At 50.0% G+C, this 23,405-nt stretch overlaps 1 protein-coding gene across 3 annotated transcripts in view; it reads left to right on the plus strand.

Moving 5' to 3' along the window:
* The window catches only part of PKNOX1 (PBX/knotted 1 homeobox 1), a 50,218-nt gene that overhangs the window by 20,813 nt on the left and 6,000 nt on the right, over nt 1-23,405 (plus strand). For all 3 annotated transcript variants that reach the window (XM_019922874.3, XM_019922873.3, XM_033856149.2), the window contains 7 exons: nt 2,994-3,121; nt 5,136-5,307; nt 7,098-7,268; nt 10,994-11,093; nt 11,980-12,077; nt 17,656-17,784; nt 21,468-21,544. In XM_019922874.3, coding sequence (XP_019778433.1) covers nt 2,994-3,121; nt 5,136-5,307; nt 7,098-7,268; nt 10,994-11,093; nt 11,980-12,077; nt 17,656-17,784; nt 21,468-21,544 — 875 coding nt within the window. The remainder of the gene's footprint in view (nt 1-2,993; nt 3,122-5,135; nt 5,308-7,097; nt 7,269-10,993; nt 11,094-11,979; nt 12,078-17,655; nt 17,785-21,467; nt 21,545-23,405) is intronic.

Consider the following 23,405-nt stretch of genomic DNA (forward strand, 5'->3'; position numbering starts at 1 on the left):
CACAGGCCTGGGGCGCCTCGCCCACCTGTCACTCCCCACTTGGTGAGACTCAGGGGGTGTGTAGGACCTGAGCTGCGACCCTGTCCCCTTCTCAAGTCGGGTCTTTCCTTGATGGACAGTTTTGTTCCATTCCTGGAATGTTTCCTGTTGCAGTGATTTTGGTTTTGTTGATTTAAAAAAATGTTTTAAATGTTTTTGCTTCTTAGAGGTAGGGAACTCTATTTCAGGCTGCTCTCTTCACCAGGAAGTCCTCTGATATTTCCAAGAGATTTTGTTTCTCAAATGCACATCTAACGATGTCCTCGCTGTCCCTGGGCCCTGCGGTGGCTCCTCGTGGACTCCCTGCCCGGAGGGCCCTACGACCTCACAGGCTCTCACCTCTGCCTGCCCCGGGGCCCTGGCTCTGGTTGCCCCTTGGCTCTGCTCCGCTCCGTCCTGCAGGTCTTTGCTTCGCCCCGCTTTCTGCGAGGACCCCCCACCGGCCCTGGTTACTCCCACGGCCTGCTCCCCACCTGCCACCCGCTTCCCGGTCCCTTCCTCTGATCTTTGTTCTCTATCCGTGGCAGTGATCACCTTCTGACACACCCTGTTACGTGTCCGTCTCCCTCCAGCTGGTCCCTGCCCTGATGCAGGGAGTCCAGGGCAGGGCTGGGCGCAGTGGGGGAAAGGCCTCGCTTGTAACAGCTCAGCACTTCCCGTGACGTGGAGAACCGCTTGTGAGCATTCCTTTCAGTAAGGATTTGATCTCCTACAGTACAGACAGACCGCATTTACTTAGCCGGTCCTCTGAGGTTGAACATTTAGATTTCTCTTTTTTCACGATCATTTTTTTAAAATCCTGAAATAAATCCTTTAAGGCTTTTTTTTTATAATACTGTCAGACTTCTCTCCAGAAGGACTGTGTTTGATTGGGCTTTAGTCAGTCACTTTTGTTTTTTTTTTTTTTTTTTTTTTGTCTGCACTGGGTCTGGGGTGAGCAGGGTCTACTCTTCGTTGCGGTGCACAGGCTTCTCATTGCGGTGGCTTCTCTTGTTGTGGAGCACGGGCTCTAGGTGTACAGGCTTCAGTAGTTGCAGCACGCGGGCTCAGTAGTTGCAACACGTGGGCTCAGTAGTTGCGGCACGTGGGCTTTAGTTGCGCAGGCTTCAGTAGTTGTGGCACGTGGGCTCAGTAGTTGTGGCTCATGGGCTCAGTAGTTGTGGCTCGCAGGCTCAGTAGTTGTGGCGCATGGGCTTAGTTGCTCCACGGCATGTGGGATCTTCCCGGACCAGGACTTGAACCCATGTCCCCTGCACTGGCAGGCGATTCCTAACCACTGCACCACCAGGGAAGTCCCACTCAGTAGTTGTGGCGCACAGGTTTATTTTTTTAAGAGAGAAGCAATTCCCAAGTATACTGTTCCATCTAAAGGCAGCAGAATGGAAGTAACCTGCTCGCTCTGGCCTGCTGGAGAGTTGAGAACAGGGCCCGAGCCCGGACCTGCAGGGCTGCTCTCTCGGCTGCAGCCCCGAGCACCAGGCTGGGTTCCTGGCAGGATGCAGGCTCTCCCATCTCCGTGGATGAGCTTCCCCCCACCCCACACCCCACCACAGGTTCCCCAACAGGCTGCTTCCCTGAGGGGCGGGGGGTGGCAGTTGTGGGCGGGGCAGGTGCATCCCAGATACCCCAGTCCTGAAGAAGCCGAGGAGGGCGGTGATCTACTCAGGGATAACAAGAAGTTTACTGTAGCGATTTTGTTTTATTTGTAAACTGAATTCTTTATGTTGAAGGATTTAAATACTTTTCCCCAGATGTTACAAACAACACAGCCAGTTTAAAGCAATTTCAGTGGTAATATCTTTAAGGCTTCCTCTTACGTTTAACACTGTTTCTTTAAACACAGCTGGTCTTTGCTTTCTGGATGCAGTGACTTTCCTTAACATTTTTTTAAAAAATTTTATTACTTTCGGTTGCATTGGGTCTTCGTTGTGGTGTGTGGGCATCTCATTGCGGTGGCTTCTCCTGTTGCGGAGCGCGGGCTCTAGGCGCGCAGGCTTCAGTAGTTGCAGCACGCGGGCCCTAGAGTGTGCAGGCTTCAGTAGTTGTGGCTCGTGGGCTCTAGGGTGCGCGGGCTTCAGTAGTTGTGGCACGTGGGCTCAGTAGTTGTGGCTCGTGGGCTCTAGAGCGCAGGCTCTGTAGTTGTGGTGCACGGGCTTAGTTGCTCCGCGGCATGTGGGATCTTCCCGGACCAGGGCTCGAACCCATGTCCCCTGCATTGGCAGGCAGATTCTTAACCACTGCACCACCAGGGAAGTCCCCGTAACATTTTTATAGCTTGTGTATTCCTGAGTTTAAGGATAGGTAAGGGAGAATTTCAGCCCTGTCACAAATATGGAGCATCTTGGGTTTGAGTTGTTTTTGTGACAAGATAAGAAAGCTTGGATTATTTGTTTATTCTTCTCTTCCTGCAACGTTACTCAGCATGAGGACAGATAACAAGGAGAGGCAGACGAGAAAGACTGCATGTGTACCAGTTCCCTTCAGGGATGTAGAGTTATTACGGTTTTGAAAATCATAAGCATTTCACAGATAGCGGTCCTCTCAATTTTTAAATGTTTTGGAAATTTGACCTTTGTTTTAGCCGTTTAGAAGTACATTAAGTTCAAAGGACTTTGTTGGTAGTATTCTTTCCGTATTATTGCCTGTCATAACCGTCTGGCAGTTTACCATTCCACTGCATTTCTGTTTGAGAATAGAATACAGCAAGTCCCCTGCATACAAACGTGTTCCTTTCCAACAGCAAGTGCGTGTCCAATTTGTTCATAAGTCCAACAAAGTTAGCCTAGGTATCCAACTAACACAATTGGCTATATAGTACTGTACTGTAATAGGCTTATAGTCTGTTCGCATCTTTGAAAGTTCACAACTTGAAGGTTCGTACGTAGGGGACTTACTGTACTTGGTAGCAGCTTATTTTCTTTCTAGTAACAAAAGTTCTCTTCCTCCTTTCACAGATGCAAGTAGTAACAGAGTTAAAAACGGAGCAAGACCCCACCTGCTCTGAACCAGATGTGGAAGGAGTGAGCCCTCCCCCTGTGGGGTCCCAGACCCCGATGGACGCAGACAAGCAGGCCATTTATAGGTAGCAATGCGATGTGAAGCGTGTGGGTGTTCAGAGGAGTAAAGAGAATGGAAAATCTGGTTAAATGGAACGTGAGCTATTAGCCAGACAGAGCAGTGAGGCGTGATGTGATAACTACTGGTGTAAAAGTTTTCTCAGATTACAATGTTATTCCTAATATCTTTTAAAAAAAGTTTTGGAATGTAAATCTACATTTTAGTCAACCTTACAAAAAGCAATCTTCAGGCCCAGATGGTTGTACTGGAGAATTCTACCAAAAAGAAGGAAAAGCAGTAAGTCGACACAGTCTCTTCCAGGAAGTAGAAGAAGAGGGAATGTTTCTGAACTCATTTTATGAATTGAACATCACTCTGATACTAAAGCCAGACAAAGACAATATAAAAAAAGAAACAACTAAAGACTAGTATGCCTCATGAACTTTGGCATAAAAATCATTCATAAAATATTAACAAGTAAAATCCAGTAACGTGTAGAGAGAAGACTATTTAGTGACCAAATGGAGCTCATCCCAGGAATGTGAGACTGGTTCACCATTCAGAGATCAGCCAGTGAGACGCACAATGTGATCATGTCAAGTGATGCAGGAAAGCATTTGGCAGAAGTCAACAGCCAGTTATGATTAAAAACTGTCAGTGAAGCAGGAATAGAGGGGAACTTTCTTGGCCTGATGTAGGGAAACTACAAAAGAACCCTGCAGCTCGCATCATACTTAATGGCGGAAGACGGAATGTTTTCCCCCAAGTTTGGGGATAAGGCAGAGATGTCCGCCCTGACTCCTCCTGTTCAGCTCTGTAATGGACGTTTAGCCAGTTCACTGAGGCAAGACAAAGAAAGAAAAGGCATATCAGGTTAGAAAGGAAGAAATAAAGCTGGCTTTATGCACAACTGACATGATTGTCCACATATAGAAAATCCCAAAGAGTGTACCAAAGAACTTCCAGAACTAAATAAGTGAGTTTAATTAGGTCACAGGTTGCAAGGGCAACACATGGAAACCAATCCTATTTCTCTACCAGTAATGTACAATTAGAAACTGAAATTAAAGAGAAAATACCACTTTCGAGAGCTCCAAAAAAATGTAGGTATAATTCTAATAAAGCACATACAGAACCTTTATGTTGAAAACTATAAAATGCCCATGGAAGCAGTCAAAGGAAACCTAAATGAAGGGCATACCATGTTCATGGATTGGAAGACTCAACATAGTAAAGATGGCATTTCTCCTAAAATTGCTCTATAGCAATTACAATTAACGTTGTAGCAGAATATTTCTGTACATATAGACAAGTTATTTCTAAATTTTATATGGAAGTCAAAAGAACTAGACCAGCTAAAACAATTGTGAAAAGAAGAATAAAGTTGGAAGAATCAGTCTACCTGATCTTCTCAGTGGAGAAAGGTGGAGTTTCCAACAGATTGTCCAAGTTGGAACAATTGGACATCCACATGCAGAGAGAAGATCCTTGACCTAATCTCACATCCTTTACAAAGATCTACTCAAAATGGAGTATGGATCTGAAAGTAAAATTTAAAACTGTCCAACTGGTGTTAACCATACAGTGAAATATTATGCAGCCATAAAAAAGAACGAAGTACTGTTATATGTTACAACACTGATGAGCCTAGGAAACATCACGCTAAGTGAAAGAAGCCAGACACCAAAGGGCGCATAGTATATGACTCCTTTTATATGAAACGCCTAGAACTGGCCAATCTGCAGAGACAGAAAGTAGATTAGTGGTGGCCTGGGGCCGGGGTTTGGTGGAAAATGGAGAGTGACTGCTGGCAGTTACAGGGTTCTCTGGGGGATGAAAATAGTATAAAATCGACTGTGGCGATGGTTGCACAACCCTGTGACTATGCGAAAATCCGCTGCACTATAAACTGGAAAGAGATGAATGGTGTGGCGTGTGAGTTATATCTCAGCAAAGCTGTTACAGAAGACATTGCACATGTGCATGCTAGAACATTTTCATGGAAGTGTAGAACACATCTTTTAAATTTTTCCCCCCAGGCATCCGCTGTTTCCACTATTAGCTTTGTTGTTTGAAAAATGTGAGCAGTCCACACAGGGCTCGGAAGGCACAACTTCTGCCAGCTTTGACGTGGACATCGAGAGCTTCGTAAGGAGGCAAGAGAAGGAAGGAAAGCCCTTCTTTTGTGAGGATCCAGAAACTGACAACTTAGTAAGTAACATACATGGTCTTAATTTTTATTTCTTCTAAATTTAATCTGTTCGATAAATTTTAAATTTCTAATTAGAACTTCAGATTGTCTGTGGCTCTGCCGAAGGGGAGAACTGTACAATTCGTGAGATAATTTTCCGTGTGTGACTTGAATGTCGCCAGGTCTCCAGCCTTCTCCGTTGACCCCTTCCTGTAATAATCCAACAGGATGGCTTGAGCCTGCATCCTGAGTGGGCTGGGGGTTCAGTCCCTCCTGTATGTTCAGGAAGGTCCACTGGGGTCGGCGTGCCCTGTGGCTTGCTTCCTGGGAACGTGTCTGGGCCCAGCTTCAGGTGTTGGCTCTTCCCCGATCGTGGACCACAACTTTGTTCTCCAAGACAGCTCTGTCTGGAGGCTGGCACTGGTGGTGGGTGACAGACTGTGGATGACTCGGAGTGGCCTGTGAGCACAGAGCAGGGACGGGCCTATCAAGGGACCGACACCCCTTACGGCCTCCCTTAGGCTTCCTGTCTGAAGCCAGCCTGGCTCACGCGGGTGCCCCCCTCCCAGGTCCAGTGCTCCAAAACCTTGGGTTCTCTGTGCTTCCCGACAGCAATGGAGAGTTCGTTGGGCTGACATCACTGCTATGCCCAAGGGGAGTGGCATCCTTCAGCACCGGGCAGCCCTGGCAGCCTGTGTCTGGGGCTGGATTCCCACTAGAGTTGGCCAGCTCCCAGACCAGAGCCCTAGGCCCCTCATCAGCAGGAAAGGGTCTTTGGAAAACTTTTCCCTGAATAAACTGCCTTGGTCTTAGGTGTTACTGTTTTTAATTTTTCATTAATATTCCACCCTTACAGCCAAATAGATTTTATAGGTGAGTTGCCTGACTTTGAGTCTGTCTCCTCGTCTTCGAAATGGGACCAACAGTGCCTGCCTTTTGGGGATGAGGGCCTGATGCTCTCTCTGCCTCCGCATCTCCGTATGCGGCCATCAGCAAGGAGGGAACGGGCGTAGCCAGCATGGGCCAGGCGGGCAGGGACCAGGGCTCTCCTGCCTGGTGCCCTAGCACAGGGCCTAGCAGAGCTTGGTGCTTAGTAGTCATTCTCACTACTCGCTGGCTGGCTGGTTGATTCCACAGAGGTGTGTGCACTGTCACCAGCAAGGTCGCGGGGAAGGAGCTGAGTCTTAGGTTGCTCGTTCACAGGAAGTGGTGTTTATGGTAATGGTTCATCACTAGTGTCCGTTATCTACTGCTGGGAGACGAATTACCCCCAAATGTAGTGACTTTGTATAAAACCGAAGAACTTTTAGAAAAATTGTAAGAGAAATTCTTTAGGATCTGGGGCTAATCTAGGGGTAGGCATAGTTCTTAGACTTGATGCCCAAAGCAGAGTCCATTAAAGGCAGAGTTGGTAAGTTGAACTTCTTCAACATTAAGAACCACCCGGGAGGTGCGTACGGACTCATCCCCATTTACAGATGAAGGAGCAGTAGCGGGGAGAGGGTGAGTCGCTAGGTGAGGCCAAGGTCGAGGCCCGGCGGCTCCAGAGCTGTGACCGCCTCTGTCCCTGCAGCCACGTGGAGCCGAAACAACAAGCCACAGGTCGGTGGGGCTGGAATGCTTGGTGGTTCTGCGTAACATCTGGTGTCTTTCTCCTCCTGTTACTGGCGGTACAGGTGGCCTTGGCTGGCTCATAACCAAGCTGAGTCATTACCAAGCTCATAACCAAGGAGAGTCGTGTGGTGATAATGATAACTTACCGTCATGCTCCCTTTTTCTGGTCTGAAAGTCTTCATTTTCTTGCTTCTAGATGGTAAAAGCAATCCAGGTTCTGCGTATTCATCTTCTTGAGCTGGAAAAGGTTAATGAACTCTGCAAAGATTTCTGCAGTCGCTATATTGCTTGTCTAAAAACGAAAATGAACAGTGAAACTCTCCTGAGCGGGGAACCTGGCAGCCCGTACTCCCCTGTCCAGTCCCAGGTATTTACGGCGGGCCCTGTGCTCCTGCTTGGTCCCTGCAGCGTCGGCAAGGGTGAAACGTGCTGATGTCTGAGGCCGCAGCCCTTTCAGGTTGTGGGGCTGCCCTCGGCTCTCCTGCTCTGAGGATCCTCTGGGTTTCTGAACGTGGCCTGTGCCGGGAATGTGTTCCCTCAGGCCAGAGAGAGAGCCCACCTGGGCTTCCTGGGTGAAAAAGGGAGGCTTCACTCTGTGTCCTGGATCCTGGACCCCATGTTTCTGGAGGCCAGTGTACCAGTCATTTCTTTCTAATTCTTTTTTTTTTAATGAATTTTTAAGATTGTGGTAAAACACAAATAACACAAAACTTACCATTTTAACCATTTTAAAGTGCACAGCTCAGTGGCATGAAGCACATTCACATTGTTGTGCGACCATCACCACCGTCCTTTCCAGAACTTTCTCACCTTCCCAACCTGCGACCCTGTCCCCCTGCAACACTGACTCCTCACTCTCCCTCCCCCTCCCCCCGGCCCCTGGACCCCACTATGCTGCTTTCTGTCTCTGTGACCTTGACTAGTCTCGGTACCTCATGTAAGGGCAGTCATACCGTGTTTGTCCCTTTGTGTTTGGCTTATTTTCCTTAGCATAATGTCCTCCAGTCCGTCCGTGTTGCAGCCCTGTAATATTTAGCCGTTCGGAAGGGGTGTGGTGCCATTTCCTTGTGGCTGTGATTCGCATCTCCCTGATGGCCAGCGGTGTTGACCATCTTTCCACGCGCTGATTTCCCATCTGGGTATCCTCCTTGGTAGAAGGTCTGCTCGTGTCTTCTGTCCATTTTCTAATTGGATTTTTAAAAATGGCTGACCTTTGAGAGTACTCTAGATGCAAGTCCTCCATTGGATATATGGTTTGCCAGTATTTTCTCCAAGTCTCTAGCGTATCTTTCCATCCTCTTAACAGGGTCTTTTGCAGAGCAAACCTTTTTCATTTTGATAAAATCCCATTTATCAAATTTCCTTTTATGAGTCATACTTTCAGTGTCAAGTCGAAGAACTCTTTGCCTAGCCCTAGGTCCCAAAGATCTTTCTCTTATTTTTTTCCTAAAAATTTTACATTTAAATCCATGGCCCATTTTCAGGTTTGGGTTTTTTTTGCCTAAGTTCGTCCATTTGCTCCAGCACCGTTTGTTGAAAGGGCTGTCCTTCCTCCGTGGAATTGCCTTTGCACGATTGTCAAAAACTAGTTGGTCATACTTGTAGGCCCTGTTGCTGTGTTCTCTGTTCTGTCCCATTGATCTGTGTATCTAGACCATATAGTCTTGATTCCTGTGGCTATAAAGTCTCAAAATCGGGTAGACCGATTCCTCCTACTTTATTATTTTTCAAGATTAGTTTAGTTATTCTAGTTCCTTAGTCTTTCCACATGAATTTTAGAATAATCTTGTCTATATCTGCAAAAAAATGTTACTGAGGTTTTGACAGGAGTTGCCACCCAGGGGAGAGTTGACACCTTTACTGTGTTGACTCTCCCAGCCCACAGTCGCGGCGCTCTCTCCACTAATTTACTCTTCTGTGATTTCTTTCATCAGTGTTTTCTCGCTTTTGACATAAAATTCCTGCACACGTGGTTTTAGAATTATACCTAAGTATTTCACTCTTTTGCACAATCGTAAATTTATTATATTTTTAACTTCAGAATCCATGCCAATATGTAGAAATCCAGTTGATTTTTGTATCTTTATCTTGTATCCTGGGACCTGGCTGAACTTCCTTATTAGTCCGAGGAGATTCTTTAGGATTTTCTACCTGTTTAGTCTTGTCATCTGCAAATAGGGACAGTTCTGTTTTGTCCCTTCTGATCTCTACACTTTCTGTTTCCTTTTCCTGCCTTACTGCTCTGCTGGAACATCCAGGACTATCTGGAATGGGATTCAGGGGACATCTTTGCCTTCTTCCCAGTGTCGGGGGAATAGTGGTAGGTTTGTTTTTTTTTCTAGATGCTCTTTTTCAGGTTGAGGAAGTTCCCTTCTAGTCCTGTTTTTCTGAGAGTTTTTATTATGCTGAATTTTGACAAATGCTTTCCTGCATAGGTTGATATGTGATTTTCCTTCTTTCACCTGTTCATGTGGTAGAGTTACATTACTTGATTTTTTTGAATATTGAGCAAGCTTTGCATTCCTGAAATAAACTCCACTTGGCCCTGGCATGTAATTCTTTTTGTATAGATTCCTGAATTTTGTTAAGCATTTTTGTGTCTATATTGAGGGATATTCGTCTGTAGCTATTTTTTTTTTTGTACAGTCTTTGGCTAGGTTTGGTATCAGGATAGTATAAGCTTCATAAAATGAATTGGAGAATGTTCCCTCCTCTTCTGTTTTCTGGAAGAAATATGTAGAATTGGTTAATTGTGTTAATTCTTCTTTAAATGCTTGGTAGAATTCTCTGGTGACACTACCTAGACCTGGAGATTTCTTTTTTGGAATTTTAAAATTACTAATTCAGTTTCCTTATTACTTAAAGGGCTATTCAGATTATCTGTTTCACGTTGGATTTTGTCTAAGACGTCAAATTTACGTGTGTCGAGTGGTTTACAGTAGTATTCCTTTTTCATCTTTTGATATCTTCAGGGTCTGTAGTGATCTCCCCTGTTTCATTCCAGATATCGGTAATTTGTTTTTTTTCTCTTTTTTTCTGTCCGTCTTACTAGAGGTTTGTCACTGTATTGATCTCTGCAAAGAAGCAGCTCTTATTTCATTGATTTTTCTGGTTTTCTGTTTTCAGTTTCATTGATTTCTGCTTTCATCTTTCTTATTTCCTTCCTTCTGCTTGCTCTGGTTCCATTTGCCTCCTCTTTTTCTAGGTTCTTGTTGTGGGAGCTTAGAATACTGATTTGGATTGCTTAATTTTTATCCTGACCAAGTTTATGTAGCAAGCTTCACGTAGACCTAGCAAAGCTTATACGTTCAAGTGGATGTGATAGCCCACAGGGTAATTGTCTTTGAAGGCTCTCTACTTAGGCTGTTTAACCGCTCAAGCATCTGGGTGCCTGCTGTGTGCCAGACCCCGTGCTGGATGCCGGGTGCGGAGGTCCGCCCCTCGCCGGCTCCCAGTCCAGCCGTCACAGGAAATGGATACATTGGCCCATTTGCATCTGACTTCAGACGGGTAGATTCTCCGACATGGTGTTTACGGACACTTGCATGGAGCCTGCAGTAGGCCAGGCCCAGACCCAGCACCCCACAGACGTGGACACTGGGGGCTCCGGCGTGCTCTGTGCTGTGGGAAGGGCAGGTACAGGCTGTGCCCCCGGGGGGGCTCCCCAGCCTGTGGCATCATCTTTTGAATAGCTCATCCTGTCCAGGAGGCTTTGGTTCTTGGAAAACTCTGAGCCAAGTTGAATGGAGAAGGTGTGTGACTCGATCAGGTGATTTTAGTCTTCCTAGTTATACCTCCAGGGCTGTAGGGTGTTTAGTATGCGGAGGAGGTGAGAGATCATCTTTTGGAAGCTAAGCTGAAACTAATACCTCAGTGTTGATCACATTTAACACGCAGTCAGTTCGGCACCTCTTGCTTCCAGATACGTCTGTAACGCAAGCCTTACGAAGGCTTGTCCTCTGATGATGCTCTTTGCCTCAAGCGTCTTTCCTTTACTGATGATGCCATTATGCCACGTGTTTTGGAGTTTTAAACATGGGTTTTCTGTCTTCTGATAACATAACCCGTTCGCTGTGTGTTCATGACTTACAGCAGGTTCAAAGCGCCATCACAGGCACTCTCAGCCCCCAAGGAATCGTGGTACCAGCATCCGCTCTGCAGCAGGGGAGCGTCACCATGGCAACAGTGGCAGGTATGACGACAGAAAAAGGGACACTTGCCTCGAGCTTTTGCAGAAAGAAGGCCTTTATATTAGAATGAAGAAGTGCATCAGCGTGGTTTCTAATTAATGCCAGTTCCCGATACAGGAGTGTCAATGTCTAGAGCTCCTTGAATGCCTGGTTCTTGTTCGTTCTCAGTAACAAATATTTTATACAAATTGTGTTTCCCTCTCAAAAAATATTGGCAGGAAAGGTTTTATATGGGAGGTGAAAACATATAGCAAAAACGAACAGAAATTTTCAAATAACATAGTTTTTAATTGTGCTCTTAGCAGCACCTGGAAAACCTTAAGCAGCGTCAGAAGTCGATGATAAGCAGGTGAAAATGCAGCCTTAGCGTTAGTGTTACTTGTCTCGGATGCACCAGGGAACTCTGGAATCCGTCCTCTTCCTGTGATGGTTTTTCTTGTACGTTGCACATACAGAACCATCATGAAAATGGAATGGGCACAGAAGGAGGGGGAGAAAGTAAACTAAAACCCTCCCCATAATCACACAAAGGGAAACCTCCGCAGGAAGATGAAAGCACGTTGGATGGAAAAAATAACTAGAATAAAAATATTTGTTATCTAACACCTTTGGCCAAGTCCTTTAATACGTGCCAGGAAATGGAGGCGAGCGAAGCAGGGGACTCACAGACCACCCCCAGCCGCCCGCCCTGTGCTGTCTCACGAGGGGCCCTGGCTCACGCGCCCCCCACCGCCCAAGTGAAGGGTCAGCCAGCCAAGTGCTGCTGTCGTTCGAAATGATTTTCAGAGCTCATCAGCTACAGATTTTGTTCTTCGGTGAGCACACCGAGAAGAGCGGTTATAACCGTTAGGACTGGAGAGTGATTCAGCTTTTCGTGTTCCTTTCTAGGGGGCACAGTCTATCAGCCGGTCACAGTCGTCACTCCCCAAGGCCAGGTGGTGACACAGGCGCTGTCGCCCGGCACGATCCGGATCCAGAACTCCCAGGTCCGTGAGCTGGCCCCGCGGGGTGCTTGGGGGTGTGTTAGCACAGGGACGGGGGCACAGGCGGCCCGGGCTCCAGCCGTCCCCTCGGCGTGAAGGCCATGCGGGCGGTCTCCAGTTAACCTGAATGTCGGTGTCGTGCGTTTTCTTCACGGTTCATCTTCCACATTGTTGCAGAGTTCAGAGAAGCCTAAGGAAGGAGGAAAAGGTCCCTCCCCGCGAGGGGCCACTGCTGTCCCGTCTAACGCGGGGCTGTGTGGTTGTCTCCGCTTCAGCAGGGCGGAGGCTGCGTAGACGCGCCCTGCCCGGACCCCCGGACGTTCACCCCGACCCAGGCCTCCAGCTGAGGGGGTGGGCTTGGGCCGGCAGAACGCCAGCGCTGGCAGTGCCGCGACGTGCCCCGACCTGGGGGTCGTCTTACCCTCCCTGTGCCTTTGTGGTAACGCGAGACCAGTCCCCTCTACGTTCTAGGGATATACACACACATTTTTTTAATGTTTTACACTTAGCTAGGTTTAAATCAGAAGCAGTGTTTTCGCCGTCAGTTCTTACTGAAGACCATTGATTCATTCTTTATGTTATTCTTTGTCTTTGGCCTGCACAGATGCTTGGTACATCCTCCTTAACCACTTTGAGGCCCGGCGTTGGGGATGTCAGTGTTTTCTTAAATCAGAAGCAGGTGTGAGAGGGCCTGGGGCAGGGGCCGCCTGGGCACACCTGAGGCCAGGACACGAGGTGGCCCCCAGGCCCAGCCACCCAGCGCCGGCCCGCCATCCCTGGCCAGCCCGCCGTGCCTGAAGTTTTCCATTTACAGTGGCTGGAAACAGAAAGCTGGTTTTCAGAGCGTTTCCTGGCCTCACAGTGAACTGTTTTTAGCGGAAGGAAACACTGTGAAGTCCAGTGCTTGCTTGTACAGTGGAGGCTCATTCGTTCTGCTGTTTAAGGAAGAATTTACATAGCAGTTTACATAGCAGACGTGCAGAGTTTGGGTCACGTCCGCGGAGCCCCTGCTCCCTGAGGCTGCTGGCCAGGAGCCGCCTCTGCTCTGGTCCTCAGTGACCCCGCAGCCCACCCTGCACTTGTCCCCTCCCAGTCACAACCCTGGTGTCTGTCCCTTGCAGGGCGGCAGGGCTGGGGAGCTGGAGAGACAAGCCCCGCGCAGGGCGGGCGGGGGGTTTCACAGAAGAGTAAATAGACAGGCTGGGGCCCGGCTGGGGCCTTCTGTGACCAGGGAGCCCACATGTGTAGGTACGTGATCCTGCAGAGCTGTTGTGGTCACTCCGGGCGTTTTTCCTTCTCATTTGGCCGACGTCTGGGTTCTTGCTGGGCTGCAGGTAGTTAGGGTGAGTCCCTCAGCAGTGACGGCTTCTGCGTTCTAGAAACTGGAGGTCAAGAGAGCGCGCGGTTGTCTCTGACGCGCACGGCGGTGGCCGGCCCCTCCCCGCGCCGGGCGCATTGGCCACGGGGGCGTTTTCTGACCTGGCGCCGGTCACACGGAGGAGCCGGACGCTCTTCCTGGGCTGCGCCACCTCTACAGAAGGGTCCCCCGTTGTGCTCGCAGTACATACTCATTTAAAAGCATTTTTTTCCGAGAAAATAAGAAGTAGCCAGGGCAGTGAGACTCCACTGATTTCTCCTCGCCCCACCCTGCTCCCCTTTCCCGGGTTAGTCTTATTTGTACAAAACCGTTATTCGTATGGGTCGGGGTTGTGCTGTTGTCTGACGTGTGACAAGTTTTCGCCTCCTTTTCGCGATTTACAGTGATGCTTGACTCTCTGGTATCAGGTCGCCCTGTGCCTGCGTTGCTGAGAGGCCTGGACCAGACTCACAGCAGCCCCCACCCTCACCTTCGCTCCCCTTGGGTGACCGCTTTCAGGCCTCCTGGCCATTGCTTCTGCTGTTCCCTCCGTGTTTGAAATAAAATCCCCTCCCCTAACTCACCCGTACAACCTGTAGCTTGGGCTTTCTGTCCTGCTGGGGGCTGTGCTCTCTCCCGTCCCCTCCCTGGCCAGGATGCCGTCCACGTAGACACAGTGCAGCTGATGCGTTTTCATTGTGAACATCCTCATGAGCGTGTAAATGCTGGTTTCTGCTGAGCTGCGTGTGTAACCGTGACCACGCTGCGGGAGGTAGCAGCTGGGTTCTCCCCCACCCACCCCTGCACAGTTTCCACGGCGTCGGCGGCTGAATCCTCACGGATGCCTAGCATGCTTTCAGTGTCCCTGTCAGGTAGCTGGTCGGGGCCGCGTGGCCTCGGGGCTCTCGGCCTCCTGGTCTCCACCTCGGCCGGGCGTCGTGCGTCGGGCATCCGGCGCGTCACCCTGAGGAGCCCCTTCTCCGCGAGCCCACGTCTTCTACTTTCTAGGCTTCACTGCCCCTTCGAGAACTTGCGGAGAAAACATGTGTGGGAGGTGCCTCGTGTTGGGACTTAGCAAACCTAGAAGTGACTTGGTCTCATCCTTGACACGCAGTTGGTTTGCATGTACGATTCCAGGTCGGGAAGGGGCTCCCCGGGCGCCGTCAGTGTGTTCTAGCAGGCGCGCTGCCTTCGAGGAGGTCAGCGTGGCTCCGCTTTCCCGTCTTCGGTGTTTTCTCCTCTGTCAGATGCGTCTCTTTCCCCTGAGTTTTTGGCGCGGGTCTTGTTTGTCGGCTGCGCTGGGCACTGCCAGGGACCTCGTGTCCTTGAGGCTGGGACATTTTCCTGACCTCTCTGTGACAGCCCCGCCCCCGCCCCCAACCTGCACATTCTCTCCTTCCAGAGCCCTTACTGATCGGACGCTAGACCTTCTGAACCGAGTCTCTTGATTTTTCTGTATTTTTATATTTGTATTCCCATTGTCTACTTTCTATCTGCTTTCGAGAACTTGCCTTTTATCTTCCAACGCATCTGTTAGGTTTTACATTTCAGTGTGGTTGTAATTTCTGAGGCTCCTCTTTGCCCACTGTGCTCTCCTACCCTTGGTTCACGGATGGTTTATCTTCCAACGCATCTGTTAGGTTTTACATTTCAGTGTGGTTGTAACTTCTGAGACTCGTCTTTGCCCACTGTGCTCTCCTGCCCTTGGTTCACGGATGGTTGGCACGTGCTTTGCTTTCTGCACTTGCCCTGTTTCCCCCACGCACGTCATACCATTCATTTGCTTTGCTGTTGGCTTTTTGTGACGGAGGCGTTCAGGTGTTTGGGGGCAGTTGGCTGTCCTTCTAAATGTAAACACAAGGCACTGGAATGCTCTTTGGCGCTCGTCAGGTGCTGCGCTTTGGCGGGCCGGCTCCTCTGTGGCCTGGCCTCCAAATTCTGCGCTCCCTCGGCCTTTTCTTCCTTCATTTCCCCGGAGCAGGACTCTGATCTCTTGCTTGGGGCGGAAGCATAGTTGCAGGGGCAGGAGTGGGCGGGGTCTCCCACCTTGTGTGCAGATCTTCTTCACCCTCGTTCTGGCCTCGCCCCTCCTCCCACCCTGGAGCTATGCTCGGTCTTCAGCCTCTGGTCTGTTTCTTTGGGAAAGAGACCCCGAGTCTCTGCAGGGCTGGGGGCAGATCAGTCACCCGCAGAGAATGATGGGGAGTGGTATGGGGGCCCCGCTGCTCCTTAAATGGGTTTTCACCCAGTTTCCTAGGCTTTCAATCCCCCTGCCACGCGCAGGCTCAGCTTTGCTGGAGGGCGGTGGGCCGGTTGGCCGGTCCCCCCGCAGGCCCTCGGCTTCGTTGGCCTCCCCAGGCCCCCTTGGTGGCATCTGTGAGGTCGAGTCATGTGGCCAGCTGTCACTTTCCCTGTTCATGAGTCCACATTTGTTTTAACCCTGCACAAAAAAAGCAACACTGAAAATGAAATACATGTCACATTGCATGAAGAAGGTCATGTATTAAATTGAGGCAAACACAGCAGACAGGTTCCATTTTGGCCCTAGTGGAACTAGTTTTAAAAGCCCATTTTTCATTCTTTTTCCCGTTGCACACAAGTGTGAGCATACAGGCATTTGCTTAATACTGTTCAGTCCTTGGGGCTTCCCCGGCGGTTCAGTGGTAGAGAATCCGCTTTCCAGTGCAGGGGACATGGGTCCGGTTCCTGGTCGGGGAACTAAGATCCCACATGCCGCGGGGCAACTAAGCCTGCGCACCACAACTACTGAGCTCACACATCTCAACTAGAGAGGCTGTGTGCCGCAAACTACAGAGCCCACGCACCCTGGAGCCTGCGCGCCACAACTAGAGAGAAGCCCGAGCGCTGCAACGAAAGATCCCTCGTGCCTCAACTAAGACCCAACGCAGCCAAAAATTAATCAATCTTTAAAAAAAAAATACTGTTCAGTCCTTTAATGAACAAACACATGCATTCCAGAAAACAGTTATGCCCTTAGTAATAATCTTAGGTTTTAAGAAATTTTAGTTAGTGGTTGTAATGTCTCCTTTAAGTCATAAATTCTGTCTGTTTAGATGCTGGTGTTCAGTCTTTTAAAGAATTATCCAAAATGATGTAAATCTAGAGGAAGAACAAATAATAGATACCTCTCCAAAATAAACTTCCAAATCCTGTAAATGAGGTTTATGACTGTATTATACTGAAACTGACCTACAGAAGTTGATGCGTATTTATTGATTTTTCTTTTTTTTAGTACATCTTTATTGGAATGCAGTTGCTTCACAATGCTATGTTAGTTTCTGTTGTACAACAGAGTGAATCAGCCATATGCACACATGTACCCCCATATCTCCTCCGTCTTGAGCCTCCCTCCCTCCCACCCTCCCTGTCCCACCCCTCTAGGTGGTCACACAGAAGTTCTAAGGTAAAGCATGGATCACAGTGGAGAGGTCCCGATGTGTCTGTGTGGAGGCCCCAGCGCGGGGTGTTGGTTTTCTCCCTGGTCTGGGGGATGAACGCCACTGGCACCATCTCTGCAGCCCCTGGCTGGACGCCTGGGGCATGATGCTCTTTCCTCGTGTTTGTGTGAGCGGACGGACGCTCATCTAAGGGGACTTACACACGTGTCCTCTCCTTCCGAGATGGAATGAACAGGCTGTATCTCAGGCTCTTCTCAGGGTGAGGGGGGCAGTGTCTTGAGTGGCCGTGGAGCCGTCTGGGCAGAGGTCATCGCCTTGGCCCCTCTGCTCTGTGGTCGCTCTGTCCGCACTTTGTGTGTTTCTTTCTCTCCTGGCTGGGCTCCTCTAGTTAGTGGCCCTTCCAGCTTCCCTGTCCATCCTTGTCGGTTGCTTGAATCCTGCTCCAGGCCAGGAAATGGGCTGTTGTCTCATCTGTCGCCAGAGGAGACAAGCTGAGGACAAGTGTGTGCGAGGGCGGGGCTCGGCTGCGTGCAGGGTGGGACACTCGGGGCTTCTCGGTGCCCGTCCCACCTGCATCGCCAGACAGGGGTCCCCTGCGCGGCTGAGACGCGAGTGTAAAGGGTTACAACGCGAGGGGCCACATCCTCGGAAAATCAGCCCTACGGGGTCCCAGTGTTTATGCCTTTCCTGTAAATAAGACGTAGCTGTAAGATCCTTGGTTATTCTCTACACCTGCACTCATAAGCTACTTGGGTATGTCATCATTTTCTATGCTTTCTAACGTTATTTTTCAATTGTTTAAAAGCTTCAGTTACAGTTAAACCAGGATCTCAGCATCTTGCATCAAGATGACGGTTCATCTAAGAACAAGAGGGGGGTCCTGCCGAAGCACGCCACCAATGTGATGAGGTCCTGGCTCTTCCAGCACATCGGGGTGAGGACACACGTGCTCTGCAACTAGCCAGACCTCCGTGATGCTTTCTTTCTGGCTTATTTTCTAGAAAAAATGGACTTATGTGGGCTGGTAGGCCTGGGTTTAAGAATCGGTGTTCTGTTGACTGTCCATGATGGGTCGAGCACAGGACAGAAGGGAGGGTTACCCAAAAGCTGGTGACAGGGAGTAAGTTCAGCCGCTGTTAACGGTACGCGCCCGTGAGAGAAACTGCCCGTGGAGGGTGCCTGCGGGGAGGTGAGGTTGATGAGGGAAGTGGGCAGAGGAGAGGTGCTCTGGGGCAAAACCTTGGAAAGTAGCGATGTTTGATACGTGGGATTTGGGAGGGAGATGAGGAGTCGAGCTTGTGGACGGAGGGGCGGCACGTGGCCGTGACCGTGAAGGGGAGCTTGGTGTGCCTTAGGCTGCGCGCCCCCTTTCCTCACCTGGACCTCGGCACGTCCCCCTGAAGCCGTCCTGTCTCAGGGTGCACGCTTGCCCACCGATTTCTGGGGAAGGCTGGCTGGTTCCCCGCCTGAACCCAGTCCCCACGCCCCCGACCTCGGGGGAGGGTGTGACCGCGAGTAGCTTCCAGGAGTGACAGCCTTCTCGCTGCTGCTGTGTTGGGAAGGACCGGGCTGGCCCCGGGGGGCGCGGTAGGATGGAGGTGGGAAGGTGGGCGCACCGCTGGGGTACGGCCTGTGCGGGCAGAGGGAGGGGCCCAGGCGGCGTGCGGGCGGATGCGGAGGTCCAGAGGGTCTGGAGGGCCGGGAGGGAGAAACCCCTTTCCGCGGACCTGTCCATCCGCAGCCCCGGCCCGGCCGCTCCTGAGGGCTGAGCTGGTCGGCCCGGACCTGCGCCTGGGCGTCAGCGCTGCCGTCACCCACTGCGGCCGCGTCCTCACTGCCCCGGCCTCCCCGCCTCCACCCCGTGCGCCGTGGTGCCCTCGGGTCTCCGCAGCGCCCCTTTGCCCCTGGGGGCGCCCGCCGCCCGGGCTGCGGCCGCGTCCGTGCCTGGGCGCCCGCCTCCATCCTCACCCGGCTGTTGCCTCCAGTCCCCCTGGGGTTTGGCCCTGGTCGCTGCTGAGACCCCTTCCTCTGCCCGGAGCTGGGTTCTGCGGGCTGTGCCCCGGCCCGGAGGGGGCGGCTCACGTGCCGCGGGAGAACGCGGTCGTCATCGGCAGTGCGACCCCGCCTAGTCCTAGCGAGGACTAGGACTAAGCTGGTCCTAGCGAGGGTCCCGCGCAGTGGAGACGTTTAGGGACAGAATGTTACAGTGCTGTTTGCTGCCATAATGGGAGATGGGCTGGTGCGCGCGTCAGGGAGGCTGTGCAGCGCGTTAGCGCGACAAGCGAGGGCCAAAAGCACTAGGGAGCTGTAGGTGCGTGGGCGTAAGTGGAAAAGTAGAACGTACGTGTTTCTAAATACATTGTGAGTATTACAACTGATAAATGTGTCTGTAATGTAGTGATTGGACTACAACACAAGTAAGTGGTGGAATTGGCTATTTTCCTGTTAAGTTTCCTTTAATGTTTTAATCATTTCTAAAATAGACCCTGCTCAGAGGTTCAATTAAAATGCCTCTTTTTTTCCTATGAAGCATTTCCTGTGTCTTCTTCCTGACCTCATTTCTCTGAAATACTGTCCTTTCCTTGTAGTTTTCCTGACACTCTAGGCAGCACTCACTACTGTTTTGGTGGGTTTTTGTTTTGTTTTGTTTTGTTTTGTTTTCTGGTTTGTGTACTTGCTTCCTGCCCCCTTTTTATTTTACGAGCCTTTTTTTTTTTCAGTACGCAGACCTCTCACTGTTGTGGCCTCTCCCGTTGCGGAGCACAGGCTCCGGACGCGCAGGCTCAGCAGCCATGGCTCACGGGCCCAGCTGCTCCGCAGCATGCGGGATCTTCCCGGACCGGGGCATGAACCTGTGTCCCCTGCATCGGCAGGCGGACTCTCAACCACTGCGCCACCAGGGAAGCCCCTATTTTACGAGCTTTTTAAAGGACAAGAACAATATTTCTGTTTCCATAAACTCTCCCTTGGGGCCAGATGCTCACCTATAGAATGAAAGTGAGTCACTGTGGGTTAGTGTGAGGAGTGGGACCACTGCTGTTGAGATAAATGCGGTTATATATCCCAGAAGGCATAGTGCCCTTCCGGACACACGGAATGTTCGCTTAAAAAGCAAAAGAGACCCCCACCTCCTTACTTTGTCGGTGCCAGTCACTCCCTGGGGTCCTGCTCGGTGCAAAATAAGGGCCTTCAGTGCGTGCACGTTTTAGAGTGAATGTCGTACTGGTTTCTACAGGCAGATGGTAACCGACCTTGGAGAAGTTGTTTGTTACTGCTGATAGAAAGTGTTTTCCTCTGGTTCGTCTGTGAATTTTGGTACAAGCGTACTGCACTTTATTGCGCTTCTCAGATGTTCGTTTTTCACAAACTGAAGGTTGTGGCAGCCCTGCGTGGTCACATCTATCGGTGCCATTGTTTCCAGCAGCGTTTGCTTACGTCATATCTCTGTGTCACATTTTGGTAATTCTCTCAATATTTCAAACTCTTCCATTATTATTATATTTGATATGATGATCTGTGCTCAGTCATCTGTGATGTGACTTTTGCAAGAAGGCTCAGATATGGTTAGCATTTTTTAGCAATAAAGTATTTTAAAATAAGGTATGTACATTGTTCTATTAGATGTAATGTTACTGCACACTTCATGGACTACAGTAGAGCCTAAACATAACTTTTATATAACATTTTTGGAAACACAAAAATTCGTGACTCGCTTTATCGCAATATTCTCTTTACTGAGGTGGTCTGGAACTGAACCTGCAGTATTTCCTAGGTGTGTCTGTATTTATTATACTTCTGGCTTTTTCTGAGTGAAATATTTCGGTCATACGTGAAATGAAGAGTAAATAGCAGACACCCCGTCCCCAGCCCTCAGTTCGGTTCTCTGCCAGCCGCACACGCGAGTCTAGTGACGCCGTAGGTGACACCCGTGCATCCGTGTCAGCTCGTGCTGGCGCTTCCCGTGACGGAAACGTGTCGCCTGAGTGTGGCGGCCTGGAGCAGCCCCATCCGCTTCCTGCCTCCTCTTGTTCAGCCGGCCCAGGATGCGGGGAGGGTGTGCACTGCCCTGCTCAGTTTCCTCATCGTAACATCACGGTGGCGGCAGCTCTGTGTCCGTGAGGAATCAGTGAATCTCCGTAGGATGTACAGGGGTGACCTGCGCGCTCTGTCTTGCTGTGGGTCGGAACTCAGCCATTTATCTGCTTTAAATGGTTGCGGTTTATGGTCCTTGAATTACACCTGTAACATTGATGCAAAGCCATAGATTGGGTCGGGTGCTTAGGGCAGCAGCTGGTGCAGCCCAGGAGCCCCTCTGCGTGCCCCGCGCCCTTCCCCTCGCCGTGGCCTTTGAGTGTGCGGACTCCTGTCTGCGTCACACCTCTGCCTGGGCTTTCACTAGCTGCTGCAACACCTGTGTTCTGGGGCTGCTGGGAGAAAGGCTTCATTTGCTTTAGGCATTTCTGGGAAACATGATGAGACTGAAGCTAGGTTTTAGCTGCGAGCACCCTTGACGCCGGTTTTTACTAACGATTGTTTGTGTGCCTCTGTTTCACCAGGATGATCTTGAGTTCCTTTTTAAGAGCTGGAGCTCACGGTGACCCTTCTTTTTATTTTCAGCATCCCTACCCGACAGAAGATGAGAAAAAACAGATTGCTGCTCAGACAAATTTGACGCTACTCCAGGTGAACAACTGGTAAGCTGCCCCTGCTTTCCGAAAGGGTGCCGTCCGCACAGCGGAGTGCCTGCAGGCCTCACGCCAATAGGTAGTAGATTTTGGTTGAAGTACATGAGTTCTTTTAACTAGCATTCCTGTGTTATCAGAGTCTGGAATCGGTGGCAGCCAGGTAAGCGTAAATCACACACTTTCACCTTAAATTTTCAATGCTCAGTACCCCACTAAGGGCCTTTGGCTGACATCCCCCTCCCTCGATTAGAAATGGGTTTCTCCAGGGCATTAGCCAGCGCCCCTCACCCCAGCCTCCACTCACAAACACCATGTTTCTGTGGACGAGCTCCTCTGGGCGGTGGACGGCCGAGGTGAGTTCCCCTCACCCCGGTGGCCCCTCCGCACCCCTCACACCTTTTGAAACCCGTGTCACTTGTTCAGCAGTGACTGGGGGAGGGAGTCCCATGGCCGGCCGGCCGCGCGGTGGTCCTGCCCCACAGGAGGCCTCAGGGTCCTGAGAGGGAAGCGTTTCTTTATGAAACACCCTGTTCTGCTTCTCGTGTCACATGGCAGTGTGGACACTTGGACCCTGACCGTGACGGTTTCCCCTCACACAAGAGGCGCTCACATCACTGAGCGGCGTTGAGGTCTGGGTGTGCACTTGCGTTCTGCTTGCAGTCATTTGCCTCATTTTTATTTACTTCTTATTCAGATGTAGGAATTGATTTCAGGTTAATGAAATTGGCTCGCGTAAAAGAAAAGGAAATACAGATTCTACCACTTGTAAACATTGTTATCTTTTCATTTTAACTGTTAAAATTTAAACTTGAAGGTCAGGTGAGTTCCAACATAAATGATAAATTCTTCCGTTTTGGGCAGTTGTGTATGCAGGAGGTGTGCTTTGGCGTTGCATCAGGTATTTCCAGTATCTTGCACTTGGGCCAGTACTTTTTACTTAGCTAGCCGTAATAGACCATACCCTTTGAATCAGCTCCTGTTAGACCTTTTAGATAGAGTGTTAACAGGAGTTCAAAAGTTTCGAGTACTGTGTGGCTGTGAGTTTTGTAATGTCTTAGCATGTTCTCCGTTATTTTCCTGCGGTCCCACGTAGAGACTGTGTCTGGTTTAGTGATGGATGGATTGAGGGATGAGAGACGCAGAGGTGCGTCTCTGGATGTTCTGGTGTGTTTATCGCCAATCAGCCTTCTCCTCGCTATTTGTTCCTCATTCGTGGGCTCCCTGCCCTTCCCTAAGTTGCTCCTCTGCTGTCTTAAGAGAATTGTCTTATCTAGAAGGTTTGACCTCAACTTTTAATTTTGAAATTCATCACCGTTTAAAACATGACTTTTATAAATTCTAAACTTTCTAAAGTCTTTTAGTTAATATTTGAAGCTATTTTTACCTCTTCTGACTTTCTTTCCTTTTATATTTGCAAATATTATATCTTGGAGCGAGATTGGACAACACTCATCGTTAGCTTAGGCCTCTGCCTCGTAGCAGCTTTGACAAAGATGGATAAAGAGACAGATTGAAAGGTAGCAGCGGGTGCCCCTTCCCAGGTGGCGCTGGGGTCGGCGGTGAGCTTCCGGGGAGTCCAGCTCACGCTCAGCTGCAGGGACCAGAGATCGACGCTGAACGAAGCTCTGAGGCGCCAGCCCGGTCATTTGTATTTTTAGAATATGTCCTAGTGCAACTGTAGATGTTTTTGAATCTTAGGACTTTGAAGTTAGGCAACCTCAGAGCCAGACATCTGTCCACACTCAGGGCTTGGCCGGGTGGGACCCTCAGATAGGAGACGCACAGCCTGCAAGGCCTCGGGCGTCACGACTGCAGGGCGTGTAGTTTTGCTGCTTTGACCTTCCTCTTCCTCAGAGAAAATCATGCCGCA

Source organism: Tursiops truncatus, chromosome 4 (genome assembly GCF_011762595.2).
Source record: "Tursiops truncatus isolate mTurTru1 chromosome 4, mTurTru1.mat.Y, whole genome shotgun sequence".
Taxonomy (NCBI): Eukaryota; Metazoa; Chordata; class Mammalia; order Artiodactyla; family Delphinidae; genus Tursiops; species Tursiops truncatus.